Source organism: Bufo gargarizans, chromosome 9, assembly GCF_014858855.1.
Source record: "Bufo gargarizans isolate SCDJY-AF-19 chromosome 9, ASM1485885v1, whole genome shotgun sequence".
Taxonomy (NCBI): Eukaryota; Metazoa; Chordata; class Amphibia; order Anura; family Bufonidae; genus Bufo; species Bufo gargarizans.
Window position 1 is genome coordinate 45,359,956 of NC_058088.1, and position 20,195 is coordinate 45,380,150.

At 47.2% G+C, this 20,195-nt stretch overlaps 1 protein-coding gene across 1 annotated transcript in view; it reads left to right on the forward strand.

Annotated features, from left to right (window-relative positions):
- The window catches only part of LOC122919544 (connector enhancer of kinase suppressor of ras 2-like), a 258,874-nt gene extending 240,275 nt beyond the window's left edge, over positions 1 to 18,599 (forward strand). The window contains exons 19-23 of the mRNA XM_044268620.1: positions 6,460 to 6,530; positions 6,795 to 6,898; positions 10,922 to 11,429; positions 14,606 to 14,805; positions 15,305 to 18,599. Coding sequence (XP_044124555.1) covers positions 6,460 to 6,530; positions 6,795 to 6,898; positions 10,922 to 11,429; positions 14,606 to 14,805; positions 15,305 to 15,520 — 1,099 coding nt within the window. The 3' untranslated portion in view covers positions 15,521 to 18,599. The remainder of the gene's footprint in view (positions 1 to 6,459; positions 6,531 to 6,794; positions 6,899 to 10,921; positions 11,430 to 14,605; positions 14,806 to 15,304) is intronic.
- Positions 18,600 to 20,195: the final 1,596 nt, after the last annotated feature.

A 20,195-nucleotide genomic window follows, 5' to 3' on the forward strand; every position in this document is an offset into this window, starting at 1 on the left:
AGTATCAGAATACAGCAATGATCTGCTGCCTCCTACTGGACAAGTATCAGAATACAGCAATGATCTGCTGCCTCCTACTGGACGGGTATCAGAATACAGCAATGATCTGCTGCCACCTACTGGACGGGTATCAGAATACAGCGATGATCTGCTGCCTCCTACTGGACGGGTATCAGAATACAGCGATGATCTGCTGCCTCCTACTGGACGGGTATCAGAATACAGCGATGATCTGCTGCCACCTACTGGACAGGTATCAGAATACAGTGATGATCTGCTGCCTCCTACTGGACAAGTATCAGAATACAGAGATGATCTGCTGCCTCCTACTGGACAAGTATCAGAATACAGCAATGATCTGCTGCCTCCTACTGGACAAGTATCAGAATAAAGCGATGATCTGCTGCCTCCTACTGGACAAGTATCAGAATACAGCAATGATCTGCTGCCTCCTACTGGACAGGTATCAGAATACAGCGATGATCTGCTGCCTCCTACTGGAGAAGTATCAGAATACAGCGATGATCTGCTGCTTACTACTGGAGAAGTATCAGAATACAGCGATGATCTGCTGCCTCCTACTGGACAAGTATCAGAATACAGTGATGATCTGCTGCCTCCTACTGGACAAGTATCAGAATACAGCAATGATCTGCTGCCTCCTACTGGACAGGTATCAGAATACAGCGATGATCTGCTGCCTCCTACTGGACAAGTATCAGAATACAGCAATGATCTGCTGCCTCCTGCTGGACGGGTATCAGAATACAGAGATGATCTGCTGCCTCCTGCTGGACAAGTATCAGAATACAGCAATGATCTGCTGCCTCCTACTGGAGAAGTATCAGAATACAGCGATGATCTGCTGCCTCCTGCTGGACGGGTATCAGAATACAGTGATGATCTGCTGCCTCCTACTGGACAAGTATCAGAATACAGCAATGATCTGCTGCCTCCTACTGGACAGGTATCAGAATACAGCGATGATCTGCTGCCTCCTACTGGACAAGTATCAGAATACAGCGATGATCTGCTGCCTCCTACTGGAGAAGTATCAGAATACAGCAATGATCTGCTGCCTCCTACTGGAGAAGTATCAGAATACAGTGATGATCTGCTGCCTCCTACTGGACAGGTATCAGAATACAGCGATGATCTGCTGCCACCTACTAGACAAGTATCAGAATACAGCGATGATCTGCTGCCTCCTACTGGACAGGTATCAGAATACAGCGATGATCTGCTGCCTCCTACTGGACAGGTATCAGAATACAGTGATGATCTGCTGCCTCCTACTGGACAAGTATCAGAATACAGTGATAATCTTCTGCCACCTACTGGACAAGTATCAGAATACAGAGATGATCTGCTGCCTCCTACTGGAGAAGTATCAGAATACAGCGATGATCTGCTGCTTACTACTGGAGAAGTATCAGAATACAGAGATGATCTGCTGCCTCCTACAGCACAAGTATCAGAATACAGCGATGATCTGCTGCCTCCTACTGGAGAAGTATCAGAATACAGTGATGATCTGCTGCCTCCTACTGGACAAGTATCAGAATACAGCAATGATCTGCTGCCTCCTACTGGACGGGTATCAGAATACAGCAATGATCTGCTGCCACCTACTGGACGGGTATCAGAATACAGCGATGATCTGCTGCCTCCTACTGGACGGGTATCAGAATACAGCGATGATCTGCTGCCTCCTACTGGACGGGTATCAGAATACAGCGATGATCTGCTGCCACCTACTGGACAGGTATCAGAATACAGTGATGATCTGCTGCCTCCTACTGGACAAGTATCAGAATACAGAGATGATCTGCTGCCTCCTACTGGACAAGTATCAGAATACAGCAATGATCTGCTGCCTCCTACTGGACAAGTATCAGAATAAAGCGATGATCTGCTGCCTCCTACTGGACAAGTATCAGAATACAGCAATGATCTGCTGCCTCCTACTGGACAGGTATCAGAATACAGCGATGATCTGCTGCCTCCTACTGGAAAAGTATCAGAATACAGCGATGATCTGCTGCCTCCTACTGGACAAGTATCAGAATACAGTGATGATCTGCTGCTTACTACTGGAGAAGTATCAGAATACAGCGATGATCTGCTGCCTCCTGCTGGACGGGTATCAGAATACAGTGATGATCTGCTGCCTCCTACTGGACAAGTATCAGAATACAGCAATGATCTGCTGCCTCCTACTGGACAGGTATCAGAATACAGCGATAATCTGCTGCCTCCTACTGGACAAGTATCAGAATACAGCAATGATCTGCTGCCTCCTACTGGACAGGTATCAGAATACAGTGATGATCTGCTGCCTCCTACTGGACAAGTATCAGAATACAGTGATGATCTGCTGCCTCCTACTGGACAAGTATCAGAATACAGCAATGATCTGCTGCCTCCTACTGGACAGGTATCAGAATACAGCGATGATCTGCTGCCTCCTACTGGACAAGTATCAGAATACAGCAATGATCTGCTGCCTCCTACTGGAGAAGTATCAGAATACAGCAATGATCTGCTGCCTCCTGCTGGACGGGTATCAGAATACAGTGATGATCTGCTGCCTCCTACTGGACAAGTATCAGAATACAGCAATGATCTGCTGCCTCCTACTGGACAAGTATCAGAATACAGTGATGATCTGCTGCCTCCTACTGGAGAAGTATCAGAATACAGTGATGATCTGCTGCCTCCTACTGGACAGGTATCAGAATACAGCGATGATCTGCTGCCTCCTACTGGACAATTATCAGAATACAGCGATGATCTGCTGCCTCCTACTGGAGAAGTATCAGAATACAGCAATGATCTGCTGCCTCCTACTGGAGAAGTATCAGAATACAGTGATGATCTGCTGCCTCCTACTGGACAGGTATCAGAATACAGCGATGATCTGCTGCCACCTACTAGACAAGTATCAGAATACAGCGATGATCTGCTGCCTCCTACTGGACAGGTATCAGAATACAGCGATGATCTGCTGCCTCCTACTGGACAGGTATCAGAATACAGCGATGATCTGCTGCCTCCTACTGGACAGGTATTAGAATACAGCGATGATCTGCTGCCTCCTACTGGACAAGTATCAGAATACAGTGATAATCTTCTGCCACCTACTGGACAAGTATCAGAATACAGAGATGATCTGCTGCCTCCTACTGGAGAAGTATCAGAATACAGCGATGATCTGCTGCTTACTACTGGAGAAGTATCAGAATACAGAGATGATCTGCTGCCTCCTACAGCACAAGTATCAGAATACAGCGATGATCTGCTGCCTCCTACTGGAGAAGTATCAGAATACAGCGATGATCTGCTGCCTCCTACTGGACAAGTATCAGAATACAGCAATGATCTGCTGCCTCCTACTGGACAGGTATCAGAATACAGCGATGATCTGCTGCCTCCTACTGGACAGGTATCAGAATACAGCGATGATCTGCTGCCTCCTACTGGACAAGTATCAGAATACAGAGATGATCTGCTGCCTCCTACAGGACAGGTATCAGAATACAGTGATGATCTGCTGCCACCTACTGGAGAAGTATCAGAATACAGTGATGATCTGCAGCCTCCTACTGGAGAAGTATCAGAATACAGCGATGATCTGCTGCTTACTACTGGAGAAGTATCAGAATACAGAGATGATCTGCTGCCTCCTACTGGAGAAGTATCAGAATACAGCGATGATCTGCTGCTTACTACTGGAGAAGTATCAGAATACAGTGATGATCTGCAGCCTCCTACTGGAGAAGTATCAGAATACAGCGATGATCTGCTGCTTACTACTGGAGAAGTATCAGAATACAGTGATGATCTGCTGCCTCCTACTGGACAAGTATCAGAATACAGCAATGATCTGCTGCCTCCTACTGGACAGGTATCAGAATACAGCGATGATCTGCTGCCTCCTACTGGACAGGTATCAGAATACAGCGATGATCTGCTGCCTCCTACTGGACAAGTATCAGAATTCAGCAATGATCTGCTGCCTCCTACTGGCCAGGTATCAGAATACAGTGATGATCTGCAGCCTCCTACTGGACAAGTATCAGAATACAGAGATGATCTGCTGCCTCCTACTGGACAAGTATCAGAATACAGAGATGATCTGCTGCCTCCTACAGGACAGGTATCAGAATACAGTGATGATCTGCTGCCACCTACTGGACAGGTATCAGAATACAGTGATGATCTGCTGCCACCTACTAAACAGGTATCAGAATACAGCGATGATCTGCTGCTTACTACTGGACAAGTATCAGAATACAGCGATGATCTGCAGCCTCCTACTGGAGAAGTATCAGAATACAGCGATGATCTGCTGCCTCCTACTGGACAGGTATCAGAATACAGTGATGATCTGCTGCCTCCTACAGGACAGGTATCAGAATACAGTGATGATCTGCTGCCTCCTACTGGACAAGTATCAGAATACAGAGATGATCTGCTGCCTCCTACAGGACAGGTATCAGAATACAGTGATGATCTGCTGCCTCCTACAGGACAGGTATCAGAATACAGTGATGATCTGCTGCCTCCTACTGGACAAGTATCAGAATACAGCGATGATCTGCTGCCTCCTACTGGACAGGTATCAGAATACAGTGATGATCTGCTGCCTCCTACTGGACAGGTATCAGAATACAGCGATGATCTGCTGCCTCCTACTGGACAGGTATCAGAATACAGCGATGATCTGCTGCCTCCTACTGGACAAGTATCAGAATACAGCGATGATCTGCTGCCACCTACTGGACAAGTATCAGAATACAGTGATGATCTGCTGCCTCCTACTGGACAGGTATCAGAATACAGTGATGATCTGCTGCCACCTACTGGACAGGTATCAGAATACAGCGATGATCTGCTGCCACCTACTGGACAGGTTTCAGAATACAGCGATGATCTGCTGCCTCCTACTGGACGGGTATCAGAATACAGCGATGATCTGCTGCCTCCTACTGGACAAGTATCAGAATACAGCAATGATCTGCTGCCACCTACTGGACAGGTATCAGAATACAGCGATGATCTGCTGCCTCCTACTGGACAGGTATCAGAATACAGCGATGATCTGCTGCCTCCTACTGGACAAGTATCAGAATACAGTGATGATCTGCTGCTACCTACTGGACAAGTATCAGAATACAGTGATGATCTGCTGCCTCCTACTGGACAGGTATCAGAATACAGTGATGATCTGCTGCCACCTACTGGACAGGTATCAGAATACAGCGATGATCTGCTGCCTCCTACTGGACAGGTATCAGAATACAGTGATGATCTGCTGCCACCTACTGGACAGGTATCAGAATACAGCGATGATCTGCTGCCTCCTGCTGGACGGGTATGAGAATACAGTGCTGATCTGCTGCCACCTACTGGACAGGTATCAGAATACAGCGATGATCTGCTGCCTCCTACTGGACAGGTATCAGAATACAGCGATGATCTGCTGCCTATTACTGGACAGGTATCAGAATACAGTGATGATCTGCTGCCACCTACTGGACAGGTATCAGAATACAGTGATGATCTGCTGCCACCTACTGGACAGGTATCAGAATACAGCGATGATCTGCTGCCTCCTACTGGAGAAGTATCAGAATACAGCGATGATCTGCTGCCTCCTACTGGACAGGTATCAGAATACAGCGATGATCTGCTGCCTATTACTGGACAGGTATCAGAATACAGCGATGATCTGCTGCCTATTACTGGACAGGTATCAGAATACAGTGATGATCTGCTGCCACCTACTGGACAGGTATTAGAATACAGCGATGATCTGCTGCCTCCTACTGGACGGGTATGAGAATACAGTGAATTTTCTAGAGACCTGGATTTTTTATTTATTTAACTTTATGTATTGGGATGACCTGCAGCCACTGTATTTTTTAGCCCTGCCTCTTTTATACAATATTAAGGTTGTACCATATATAATGCACCCATATTGCGGCCACAGGTTACACGGCTCTTCTGTGCACATACAGGCAGTTTTACATTCGTTCTAGCACATGACATGTGGCGCTCCTTCGTGTCTGTTCCCGGGTAAATTCTTGTACAGGCTGTACCCTATCGTAGTCTGTATCGTATATGTGGCGATTTCTCATCACATGTGAATTGGGGTAAAGTTGCAGAGACCATGATAGATCCTCATATATTACAGAGAAGCCGTCAATAAAATCACATGGAGGAAATGCTATGTAACGGACACATCATCCCTGTGACTTCACCGCAATTCATTTCCAGTCATAGACCAGCAGGAGTGAGTGTCGGCCATGGGAGCTTACAATCTAATCATTATTAGCACAATCGATTGTAAGCTCTTGTGGGCAGGGCCCTCATTCCTCTTGTTTGAATTGCTGTTTGTACATGGAGCCTGTGATTGTCGGTGCTATATAAAGATTTCTATCATTGTCTCTGTAGATGGATGAACCGTCTGGGACTCGCTGCTATCGGGTACACGCCGGATGACAAGGACATCAGACCCAACGAAGGTAAAATCATCATGGGTATTGGGTTTGTTATGGGGGCACTGGGAGGATGCATCCGTTTTAAAGGGGTTGCTCCAGTACGACAACTTATCCCCTACAGGATAGAGGTAAGTGACTGATCGCGGGGGTCCGACCACTGTGGAGAGTTGGGCAGCCCCTAGTTAATAAATGTCCAGTATAAAATAAAAATTGCTGTAATTAGGGCCGGGTGTGGAGGGCCCCGGGCCCCTGTGTATCCCCTGCACAGTAACACTCTCTTGTCATTAGCAGATTACTGGAGTGAGAGTGACCAGGACGACGTCGATGGCTCCATGACATTAAAACAGGAACCGCAGACCACAGCAAGCGACACCTACCACCGCACCTCCTCAGTGAGTGCACAGGATGATGGGGATGATAAGGATGATGGGGATGATGGTCAGCTCATACAATAGAGGCTCACAGCACCCAGAATGTGACAAGGCATTTTTTATACAGGTTGATATTCTTGGTGTTGAGGGCGTCCACTATGGTGTGTTATCCAGTGGAGTGGTCTGTAGGTTTGAGGATGATGGGGATGATTGTAGCTCAATAAACACTTGTCAGCAGTAATAGATGAATAGATGTTCCTGTAGTATAAGGTGTGTATCTCATGTCTGATCACATGTCATTATATCAGTGATGTCATCAGCAGGGGGCGGGGCTGTGACTACCTCAGACAGGATATACAGGCAGGTTGTCAGCAGTAATAGATATTCCTGTAGTATAAGGTGTGGATCTCATGTCTGATCACATGTCATTATATCAGTGATGTCATCAGCAGGGGGCGGGGCTGTGACTACCTCTCAGACAGGATATACAGGCAGGTTGTCAGCAGTAATAGATATTCCTGTAGTATCAGGTGTGTGGATCTCATGTCTGATCACATGTCATTATATCAGTGATGTCATCAGCAGGGGGCGGGGCTGTGACTACCTCTCAGACATGATATACAGGCAGGTTGTCAGCAGTAATAGATATTCCTGTAGTATAAGGTGTGTGATCTCATGTCTGATCACATGTCATTATATCAGTGATGTCATCAGCAGGGGGCGGGGCTGTGACTACCTCTCAGACAGGATATACAGGCAGGTTGTCAGCAGTAATAGATATTCCTGTAGTATCAGGTGTGTGTGATCTCATGTCTGATCACATGTCATTATATCAGTGATGTCATCAGCAGGGGGCGGGGCTGTGACAACCTCTCAGACAGGATATACAGGCAGGTTGTCAGCAGTAGTAGATGTTCCTGTAGTAGAAGGTGTGGATCTCATGTCTGATCACATGTCATTATATCAGTGATGTCATCAGCAGGGGGCGGGGCTGTGACTACCTCTCAGACATGATATACAGGCAGGTTGTCAGCAGTAATAGATGTTCCTGTAGTAGAAGGTGTGGATCTCATGTCTGATCACATGTCATTATATCAGTGATGTCATCAGCAGGGGGCGGGGCTGTGACTACCTCTCAGACAGGATATACAGGCAGGTTGTCAGCAGTAATAGATGTTCCTGTAGTAGAAGGTGTGGATCTCATGTCTGATCACATGTCATTTTATCAGTGATGTCATCATCAGGGGGCGGGGCTGTGACAACCCCTCAGACAGTATATACAGGCAGCTTGTCAGCAGTAATAGATGTTCCTGTAGTAGAAGGTGTGGATCTCATGTCTGATCACATGTCATTATATCAGTGATGTCATCAGCAGGGGGCGGGGCTGTGACTACCTCTCAGACAGGATATACAGGCAGGTTGTCAGCAGTAATAGATGTTCCTGTAGTAGAAGGTGTGGATCTCATGTCTGATCACATGTCATTTTATCAGTGATGTCATCATCAGGGGGCGGGGCTGTGACAACCCCTCAGACAGTATATACAGGCAGCTTGTCAGCAGTAATAGATGTTCCTGTAGTAGAAGGTGTGGATCTCATGTCTGATCACATGTCATTATATCAGTGATGTCATCAGCAGGGGGCGGGGCTGTGACTACCTCTCAGACAGGATATACAGGCAGGTTGTCAGCAGTAATAGATGTTCCTGTAGTAGAAGGTGTGGATCTCATGTCTGATCACATGTCATTTTATCAGTGATGTCATCATCAGGGGGCGGGGCTGTGACAACCCCTCAGACAGTATATACAGGCAGCTTGTCAGCAGTAATAGATGTAGTGTAAGATGTTTGAATCTAATGTCTGAACACATAAAGTCAGGTCCAAAAATATTGGGACACGGACACAATTCTAACATGTTTGGCTCTATACACCACCACAATGGATTTGAAATGAAACAAACAAGATGTGCTTTACCCGCAGACTGTCAGCTTTACCTGCAGACTGTCAGCTTTACCTGCAGACTGTCAGCTTTACCTGCAGACGGTCAGCTGTACCTGCAGACTGTCAGCTTTACCTGCAGACTGTCAGCTTTACCCGCAGACTGTCGGCTGTACCTGCAGACTGTCGGCTTTACCTGCAGACTGTCAGCTTTACCCGCAGACTGTCGGCTGTACCTGCAGACTGTCAGCTTTACCTGCAGACTGTCAGCTTTACCTGCAGACTGTCAGCTTTACCCGCAGACTGTCAGCTTTACCTGCAGACTGTCAGCTTTACCTGCAGACTGTCAGCTTTACCTGCAGACTGTCAGCTTTACCCGCAGACTGTCAGCTTTACCCGCAGACTGTCAGCTTTACCTGCAGACTGTCAGCTGTAATCTGAGGGATTTACATCCAAATCAGGTGAACGGTGCAGGAATTACAGCAGTTGCATCTGTGCCTCCCACTTGTTAAGGGACCAGAAGTAATGGGACAGAATAATAATCATAAATCAAACTGTCACTTTTTAATACATTTAATTACAGCCTGAAGTCTGGAACGCATAGACATCTCCAGACGCTGGTCTCATCCCTGGTGACGCTCTGCCCGGCCTCTACTGCAACTGTCTTCAGTTCCTGCTGGTTCTTGGGGCATTTTCCCTTCAGTTTTGTCTTCAGCAGGTGAAATGCTCAATCGGATTCAGGTCCAGGGATTGACTCGGCCATTGCAGAACATTCCACTTCTTTCCCTTTGGTTGCTTTTGCAGTATGCTTTGGGTCATTGTCCATCTGGACTGTGAAGCGCCGTCCAATGAGTTCTGAAGCATTGGGCTGAATATGAACAGATAATATTGCCTGAAACCCTTCAGAATCCATCCTGCTGCTTCTGTCAGACGTCACATCATCAATAAATACCAGAGAAGCAGTTCCATTGGCCGCCATACATGCCCACGCCATGACACTGCCACCACCATGCTTCACTGATGAGGTGGTATGCTTAGGACCATGAGCAGCTCCTTTCCTTCTCCATACTCTTCTCTTCCCATCTCTCTGGTACAAGTTGGTCTTGGTCTCCTCTGTCCATAGGATGTTGTTCCAGAACTGTGAAGGCTTTTCTAGATGTCGTTTGGCAAACTCTAATCTGGCCTTCCTGTGTTTGAGGCTCACCAATGGTTTCCATCTTGTGGTGAACCCTCTGTATTCACTCTGGTGAAGTCTTCTCTTGATTGTTGACTTTGACACACATACACCTACCTCCTGGAGAGTGTTCTTGATCTGGACAACTGTTGTGAAGGGTGTTTTCTTCACCAGGGAAAGAATTCTTCGCTCATCCACCACAGTTGTTTTCCGTGGTCTTCTGGGTCTTTTGGTGTTGCTGAGCTCACCGGTGCGTTCCTTCTGTGTAAGAATGTTCCAGCAGTTGTTTTGGCCGCGCCTGATGTTTTTGCTATCTCTCTGATGGGTTTGTTGTGTTTCTCAGCCTAATGATGGCTTCACTGATGGTGACCGCTCTTTGGATCTCATCTTGAGAGTTGACAGCAACAGATTCCAAATGCAGATAGCAAACTGGGAATGACCTCTGAACCTTGTATCTGCTCATTGTAATTGGGATAATGAGGGAATAACACACAGCGGCCATGGAACAGCCGAGAAGACAATTGTCCCATTACTTGTGGTCCCTTAACAAGTGGGAGGCACAGATGCAAACTGCTGTAATTCCTGCACCGTTCACCTGATCTGGATGTAAATACCTCAGATTACAGCTGACAGTCTGCAGGTAAAGCCGACAGTCTGCAGGTAAAGCCGACAGTCTGCAGGTAAAGCCGACAGTCTGCAGGTACAGCTGACAGTCTGCAGGTAAAGCTGACAGTCTGCAGGTAAAGCACATCTTGTCCGTTTCATTTCGCATCCATTGTGGTGGTGTATAGAGCCAAAAATGTTACATTGTGTCCATGTCCCAATATTTATGGACCTGGCTGTATATTGTCTGCACGGGCAACGCAGTGTTTTGGGTGGAGTTCCTCTTTAAGTTATTTCTATGAGGACGATTTCTTATTATTTAATCTTTCCAGACAAATTCCTCGAGTCCGTTTCCAGAACAGAAGCATGGCCGCCACTTCTCCAGTGAATCCACGTATTCTCACTCCTCGGCTGAAGACTCCAGGCCGGACGCTTTGGGCAGCACGCACTCTTCCGGTTGTCGGCCCACATTCCGGGAGCGACGGTCCTGGCAGGATCTCATAGAAACCCCCCTAACCAGTTCAGGACTCCACTTCCTCCAGACCGTCCCTCCGGATTCGGAACATATGGCTGGACGACCAGGAATGTCCCCGGAACGTAGGAGACAAGCTACACTACCAGTCCAGCGGCGCCAGAACCATGAACGGGACGGGCCCTTTCCTCTGGCAGAATGTCCCAGGGGCCACACAGCACACACCAGGACACAAAAACAGCGCAGCCAAAGTTTACCCAGAAACCGGGACGCCAGAGGGAAAAACCGCAACAAGAACGCAGTATTGTTAGAGGAGAAGCCCGAGGAGGAGCCGCTGAAGAGGAAGCACAGCAGCTCCAGCAAAGAAGGTGAGCAGCAGCAATGCAACATGTGGCCGCTAGTGTTGAGAGAAGCTTCGGAGGCTTCATCCAAAGTCGCTTCGTTCAAAACTTCGGATTAATACTGTACAAAGATCCATCTCCGTACAGTACTAGAATGTATGGGCTCCGGTGAGCCGACTAGTAGCCCGGAACTGAAGCCGAGTTCGGTTTTAAGTTTTAGTGGGGGTTTTTTTCACTTAAAAAATCAACGAAGTGACGCACGACTTCAGCTCATCGGAGCCCATACATTCTAATACCGTACAGAGACGAATCTCCCTACAGTATTATTCCGAAGTTTTGAACGAAGCAACTTCGGATGACGCTCAACACTAGTGGCCGCCATTATATGTCACCCAGCTTTCCCACAGGCCAGATCTGTCAGTAAAGCAACAGTATGAGAGTGGAGGATCGTCCACACCCAGCTTTCCCATAGTCCTGACAGGAGGGGAGGATGTGTCACTGTCTATACTGAACTGACTGATGCTCTTCACCCAGCTTTCCCATAGTCCTGACTACAGATGAGCGAATTTCTGCTTATGAAATTCGTTCACACTTCATTTGGTGGTCTTTAGAGGAATTCCGTTATTCATTCCGTCATAATAGAAGTCTATGGGCTGCAAAACGGATCCGTCCCGTTTCCGTTATGCAGGAGAGTCCTTTAAAGACATTCCGTCATAGAATTGCGTTATGGTCCGTGGTAACGGAATCCATAACGCAACTCACCTTTTACCACCAAACGAAGTGTGGGAGTTCTGAGAACAGCAGAGCAAGTATGCATGCTGGGAGTTGTAGTTCCACAACAGCTGGAGTGCCTACCCCTGGTCTATACTGAACTGACTGATGATCCTCACCCAGCTTTCCCATAGTCCCGACAGGAGTGGAGGATGTATCACTGTCTATACTGAACTGACTGATGATCCTCACCCAGCTTTCCCATAGTCCCGACAGGAGTGGAGGATGTATCACTGTCTATACTGAACTGACTGATGATCCACACCCAGCTTTTTTGTGAACAGATGTAACAGAGAAGCAGAAAGAATTTTCACAACTTGCAGAGTTCAGAAAAAATATAGAAATAATTTGCTGTTTCTCTGATTGGTGAAAACTGTTACAGAAGATAAAGGCTTCAGTGTAGAGATGTCGCCCCAGGAGTCCCTTCACAGGGGACATTCCAGCAGTGGGTCCCAGCAAAAATGAGAGGGGTTTGGCTTATTATAAAAGGGTGTGATGCCCTACATTCGTATCAGACTCCAGATCAGGCTTGTAAATTTATATCGGACACCAGAACCCTGAAAATATTCAAACCCCCTATACTAATATCAGACCCCGGACCAAACCCCTATATTAATATCCAACCACAGACCAAACCCCTATATTATCAGACTCCCGGTGTTATCAAAGCCTCGGCCAGCCCCCCTGTATTAATATTAGACCCCAGACCAAATTATCAGACTCCCTGTAGTAACAAACCCTCGGCCAGACCCCCTGTATTCATATTAGATCCATAAATAATATCGGACCCCAGACTATTCCCTTATATAAATATCTGACCCCAGACTATGCTCTTATATTAATATCAGACCCCAGACTATGCCCTTATATTAATATCGGACCTCAGACTATGCCCTTATATTAATATCGGACCCCAGACTATGCCCTTATATTAATATCAGACCTCAGACTATGCCCTTATATTAATATTGGACCCCAGACTATGCCCTTATATTAATATCAGACCCCAGACTATGCCCTTATATTAATATCGGACCTCAGACGATGCCCTTATATTAATATCGGACCCCAGACTATGCCCTTATATTAATATCAGACCTCAGACTATGCCCTTATATTAATATTGGACCCCAGACTATGCCCTTATATTAATATCAGACCCCAGACTATGCCCTTATATTAATATCAGACCCCAGACTATGCCCTTATATTAATATCAGACCCCAGACTATGCCCTTATATAAATATCAGACCCCAGACTATGCCCTTATATTAATATCAGACCCCAGACTATGCCCTTATATTAATATCAGACCCCAGACTTTGCCCTTATATTAATATCGGACCCCAGACTATGCCCTTATATTATTATCGGACCCCAGACTATGCCCTTATATTAATATCAGACCCCAGACTATGCCCTTATATTAATATCAGACCCCAGACTATGCTCTTATATTAATATCGGACCCCAGACTATGCCCTTATATTAATATCAGACCCCAGACTATGCCCTTATATTAATATCGGACTCCAGACTATGCCCTTATATTAATATCGGACTCCAGACTATGCCCTTATATTAATATCGGACCCCAAACTATGCGCTTATATTAATATCAGACCCCAGACTATGCCCTTATATTAATATCGGACCCCAGACTATGCCCTTATATTAATATCGGACCCCAGACTATGCCCTTATATTAATATCAGACCTCAGACTATGCCCTTATATTAATATCGGACCCCAGACTATGCCCTTATATTAATATCAGACCCCAGACTATGCCCTTATATTAATATCAGACCCCAGACTATGCCCTTATATTAATATCAGACCCCAGACTATGCCCTTATATAAATATCAGACCCCAGACTATGCCCTTATATTAATATCAGACCCCAGACTATGCCCTTATATTAATATCAGACCCCAGACTTTGCCCTTATATTAATATCGGACCCCAGACTATGCCCTTATATTATTATCGGACCCCAGACTATGCTCTTATATTAATATCAGACCCCAGACTATGCCCTTATATTAATATCAGACCCCAGACTATGCTCTTATATTAATATCGGACCCCAGACTATGCCCTTATATTAATATCAGACCCCAGACTATGCCCTTATATTAATATCGGACTCCAGACTATGCCCTTATATTAATATCGGACTCCAGACTATGCCCTTATATTAATATCGGACCCCAAACTATGCGCTTATATTAATATCAGACCCCAGACTATGCCCTTATATTAATATCGGACCCCAGACTATGCCCTTATATTAATATCGGACCCCAGACCAGATCCCTGTGTTAATATCAGACCCTGCTGCGTCCCCTCCCAAGGATCCAGTCTGCAGTCCTCGCCCGCCTCGTGTCATGTGTAACCTCAGCCTCGCGCTCCCCGTCTCTCCTCTAGACAACAAGAAGGACGCCTGGTGCAGCACGGACGGACTGCAGGAGCTCTACAAGACGCTGGAGCAGGCCAGCCTGTCAGCGTTCGGGGAGCAGAGGCCGTCCACCAAGCAGGAGTTCAGGAGATCCTTCAACAAGAGGAGCAACGACCCCGTCCTCAACGAGAAACTGCACCGCATCCGTGTCCTGAAGAGCACTTTAAAAGTAAGTGCCCCCCAGTGAGCCAAGACGATAGCCACAAGGGCAGAATACTACTACCTCCAAGTTATTGTCACCTGACAGTGGCCGGATGTGGATAATGTTATATCAGACTCAAAATCCTTCTGTCTGACTGTTACCTCGTCTCAGTCAATCTTCTGGTACAGTGTGTCAGCGCAGTGTGTCTAGATTGTCTAGACCAGTGGTCAGCAATCTCCAGCTGTTATGAACCTACAACTCCCATCATGCACACTTGCTCAGCTGCTTGTGGAACTCCCACAGAAGTGAGTAGAGCATACTGGGAGGTGGCTGACCCCTTGTCCAGGCTGGATACAATAGTAACAGACCCTCAGCCGTGAAAAGTATTAGGTCAAGAAAAAATGTGTACCCATTCACTGACAGCAAGCAGAAACGTTGAATTTAGTGAGAAATGGAGGCACAAAGACTGTAATAAAGTTGATTATTGGAGGATTATGGTTCCTGATGTTTCTTTCTTCCGTTCCAGGCGAAGGAAGGCGACCTCTCCGTCATTAACGCTCTCCTCGATGATCCGGCCTTGACAGCCAAGAAATTCAAGGACTGGAAGCAGAGAAACTTTGAGTTTTTTATGGACATTTGTGAGTACAGCGGAACCCTGAAACCTCAGAACGGTGCCTCCGACCTCGCTGCCCCAGCGGCTCCGATCTCGCACACCCATTCCTTCATCGAGACGCACGTCTGACCGGCGGGAGAAGCGCCCTCCCCCCAGGTGCCGCCATGACTGAGAGAAGCACTGTAATATCTGTACATAATGTAATCAATAGACTGTAAATAGATTGGATACGAGAATAGCGCCACCAGATGCCTACGACATTGCATGACCGCGCAGAATTCTTCTTCTTTTGTGGATTCTCTTTGCTTTGCTGTGTGTATCAGGGTCGGCATCCGCACCGAAATGTCTGGAGGTCCCAGCGAGCGGCCATTGTGTGACCTGTGCCAGCAGCAGTCACCATGGCGGTCAGTGCACACAATGGCGGCCCCCAGGGAGCCTCCTCTATGTACATCTATAAGGTGACAACCTCCAAGCCTCTATATATAGATATGCTGTCCCCCACCTGCTATCTATGTATAGAAGCGATCCCATCACAATATATCTTCAGTACATGAGCAGCGAGCGGATTTGGTGTCCTGGTCGCCGCCGTCCTCCATTGTTCCTCACATTATTTTGTAGTTCTGAATCTCCTGGGAGCAGAGGAAGCGGTTCCAGGCTGCACACGAGTATATAGCTCAGCCTCTTAGTGCCTTATGTGCATCCTGCAGATGGCGGCTTTCCTGCACGAGAGCTTGAGATGCGAAACCGCGAGGTGACGATGTGGTTACGGGACGCTTCAGCTTAAGGTGGACTTGTCCTTGCAGGATGATGATTGCCTCTCCACTGTGATTACTGTGCCACTAGCCTGTGACTTTATGTGCTACACCCGTCTATGGACTGAAGTGCGGCGGCGGCGCGGTCATCTTCATGGGAGTAAGAAGAAAGGGAAACGCAGCGAGCAAGTTGTATCCACCTGGAGGTGAATCCGAAGTACATGAAACGCTCCAGTACGTACAAAGACAGCGAGCAGCGGGTTCTTCCAGCTTCCGTAATATCCGATGCTTGTGGTCGCGGTCGTCTCTTGTGTACCGCTCTTTGTCACTTATGTTACTTTCAGGGACACCTTTGTCCGGTGGGAAACACGCAGACAGTGCATGTGTTTTACATGGGACTTGTAGTGCAGCTCTGCAGTGACGGGGGAGGGGAGGGCTAAACGGGTTTCTCCACATATGGTAATATTGTTTGGCGGTGGACACAATGTATCAATGATGGCGGGCCACATTCATTGCTGCAATCACCACTGATCACAAATCCTGTCCCAGAGGGTGAATCTGGAAGTCAGTGTTAGGGTCTCTGCTCCATATCTTCCAGTTCAGACCCATTTAAAGCGACGGCGCCGTCTGGAGTCACTTGCATCATTATATTAGGGAATTGCTAGTCGTGCAGTTACATTCTCTGTACTCCATTCCTAATCATTCACCTACACTTGTCCCTGATGGGCGCAGGCAGCGCCAGGTCAGGTGATCGTATCATGAAGATAATGGCGGCATGACACGTAAACCGAATGTCCAGATGGAGCATTAATCTCAGGTCACCCCCAGACCGGGTCTCATTTCTTAGATTTGTTACAATGTATTCCTGGGTGTAGTGTTCAGCGAACTTGTGTTTTAAGTTCGGCGTCTAAAGTTCGGGTTCGGTTTATCGAAGTATCCCGTTATGGATTCTAAATTCCGTTATGGTCCGTGGTAGCGGAATCCATAACGGGATACTTCGATAACCCGAACTTTAGACGCCGAACTTAAAACACAAGTTCGCTCAACACTACTGGGTGTTAAAGGTGAAAAGTTTGCTAAGGATGTGTCATGCTCCGCATTCAGGAAAGTCTGGCGTTTTGCAGAATTTCAAACATGGCCGCCGTGTGTAAACAGGCAATCAGGGCTAGGCGATGCCATGGTCATGTGATACCATCATGTGACCACATTGTCCAGTACACAATGTGCTGGTCTCACTGGGACTCAGGCAGACGAGTCTGTTTGAAACTTGGAAGATGCAGTAACAGGATGGTATCACATGACCAGAGCGACGCCGTGCGGAAATGGCGAGTAATTTAGAGACTTGTACAGCAAAAGTCCGATAATCCACCGAGGATTTCCAGAGTATCAGGTGCTGGACTAATGACCTTTACCATACAACTTCTTGCTGCCAGTTAACAATTAGGTAGATGTGTCTAAAGGTGGAGTGTCCCTTTAAATCAGAGAATGAAGTGTAAAGTATCCCGTGTAGCTCCCCCTCCAGTCACTGTGAATATGGAGCCCCCTGAACAGGTCACTGTGATTACCCCGCTGTTCTCAGGGGACTGACCCGTCCACCACTACTCACCGGCCACACCGCCGCCATCCTATCAGTCACTGTGATTGAACTTTGCTCCCATGGGGAAGTTGTCGCTGATATTATTGCATGTTTGTCCTTAAAGGAACTGACCCCCAAAGCAGGTAAACCTCCCGCTTACTGACCCCAGGTGTACAGATGGGCGAGGGCCCCTGTTCCCGAGTGAAGAACGAAGAAGGTTCTGAGGTCTCATCCTCACGGGCGATACGTGGTCACGGTGATAAAAACCGACTGAAGGTCTCAGTGATTGCATACGCTGATCAGGGGCTGCCGGGGCCAACACAGCCGTGTCACTTTAAGAGGATTCCCACCTAAAACTTAGGACCACCAATAAGGCGCCCGAACACTTGTCACTTTTGCATGACATCAGTAGAGAGACAATGTCTTCTGGAATTTCTTAAGTTTGGGCTGGAGTTCTTCTTTATGTGACGCGTCCATCGACCTGCGCAGCGCCACCAATGGTCACTGATGCTGATCCACTGCCGGGCGCCAGGTCCCAACAGATGCCCCATTACCTGACCGCTACCCCGATCCCCACAAAGTGACCGGACGGAGGGTTACCCAAAGCTGGGGGCAGCGACTGGAAGGACTGTAAATATCTTCTAAACCTATACATATATATAAATACATAGATCTATTTATAGGCACATATATAACGGAATATTTTTTATAAACTCGTGTTGGCGTGGGAGGCGTGTGACGCCATGGCGGGGGCGGGGCCATACTGATGTACAGGAGATGACGACTTCTAGCAATTATTTATTGTTCTCTATGTAGGAAGATAAAAAAGTTATAAAAACATTTTGTTAAAAAAATAATAAAAGCGGTTTTGCAAAACTGAGACATTGTGACGGAGCTGCACTGAGACTTTCTTCTCCGGTCAATGGAATCGCACCAAATATAGGAAGGTTAGGCGGAGACATGATCCGCGGGGAGCGCTCGTTTACTGGTAAAAGGTGGATTCCGTTACCACGGACCATAACGCAATTCTATGACGAATGTCTTTAGAGGCCTCCCCTGCATAAAGGAAACGGGACGGATCCGTTTTGCAGCCCATAGACTTCTATTATGACGAAATGAATAACGGAATTCCTCTAAAGGCATTCCATTATGCGTTCCGTTATAGAATTGCGTTATGGTTCGTGGTAACGGAATCCATAACGCAATTCTGCTTTTACCACCAAAGTGTGAACGAAATTGGCTCCTCTCTAATTGTGACTGTACAATGTCCTCCCAGCCGTGCGTTATATGCTGTACAATGAAGCTCTCTGAATGGCGAAAGCATTCTGACCTCATACTTCTCACAGCTGAGGGGTTGTTACAGTGTTTCCAGTTTAGACAATCAAAAAGCCTGGACCCCAGACTGATACATTTTACCTGCACTGACACACAGTAACAAACTATCGGGGAAGTTGAGAAATTACGGAGAATTGTCTACATTGATACAATGTAACAAACGCTCAGCTGTGAGAATAAAGGGACCCTTATGGCACATCCACAGGACATGCCGTAAATGTACGATAGATGCGGTGCTGCCCGTTCTCGAGGTGGGACCTGCATCATGTTCTGTGGATGTCCCAGATGGTGCTGCCCCGCGATTTCTGAATGTAACATGTTCCTATTTACTGACAGCAAGCAGAAATCTTCAAAATTGCTACTTGGATTTTGGGAATTTGTGTCATTTCTGGCAGATTTACAACTAGAAAGGTTGGAAGAATCTGAGGCGGGAATAACCCGAGCCTCACCGAATCAGGGGTGGAATAGATTGAGACTGAATCCTGGTCAAAAACCCAGCGTGGAGGGGCGCGCCGCGCTGTGATACAGGGGCGGGGGATGGGTGACTTCCATTCAGGAGTCTGGGAAAGTTGGCTGCAATTACAGCTCCTACAGGGTTGTCAGCCACCTGTCTGCAGTCACCCATCCCCCACTCGCAGGTTACTGCATAAGGCCTCATGCACATGACTGTGTGTGTTTTGCGGCCCGGCTGTGTGAATGCGCCATTTTCTAAAACTCCTGTAGAAATGTTCTATCTCTTGGCGGAACGGACAAACGGATGCCGCCAGCACACTGTGTTCCGCAGCCCCATTTAAATGAATGGATCGGATGCGGACCGAAAATATGGTCGTGTGAATGAGGCCTAACTCAGAAGTCCAGAAAAGCTGCAGCGGGAATGGCGTCCTAACCAAAGCCCCGGCTGAAAAGAATCCTGACTAGTGTTTCATTCATCCAACTTTCCTAGGCTTCTGAGCGGTTTTGAGCCGCACGTCCCCCGCTCGCACATCACTGCATGCACAGCATTGGGTAATCGGTGATATAAGAGCGGGGGAGTCGTCAGCACATTCAGGGGTCTGGGTGACACCCACCATGACAGCTACAATGGCAGCCGTGTCCGTTATCACCCAGCTTTCCCAAAAGCAGATATACTGGACAAAAGGAA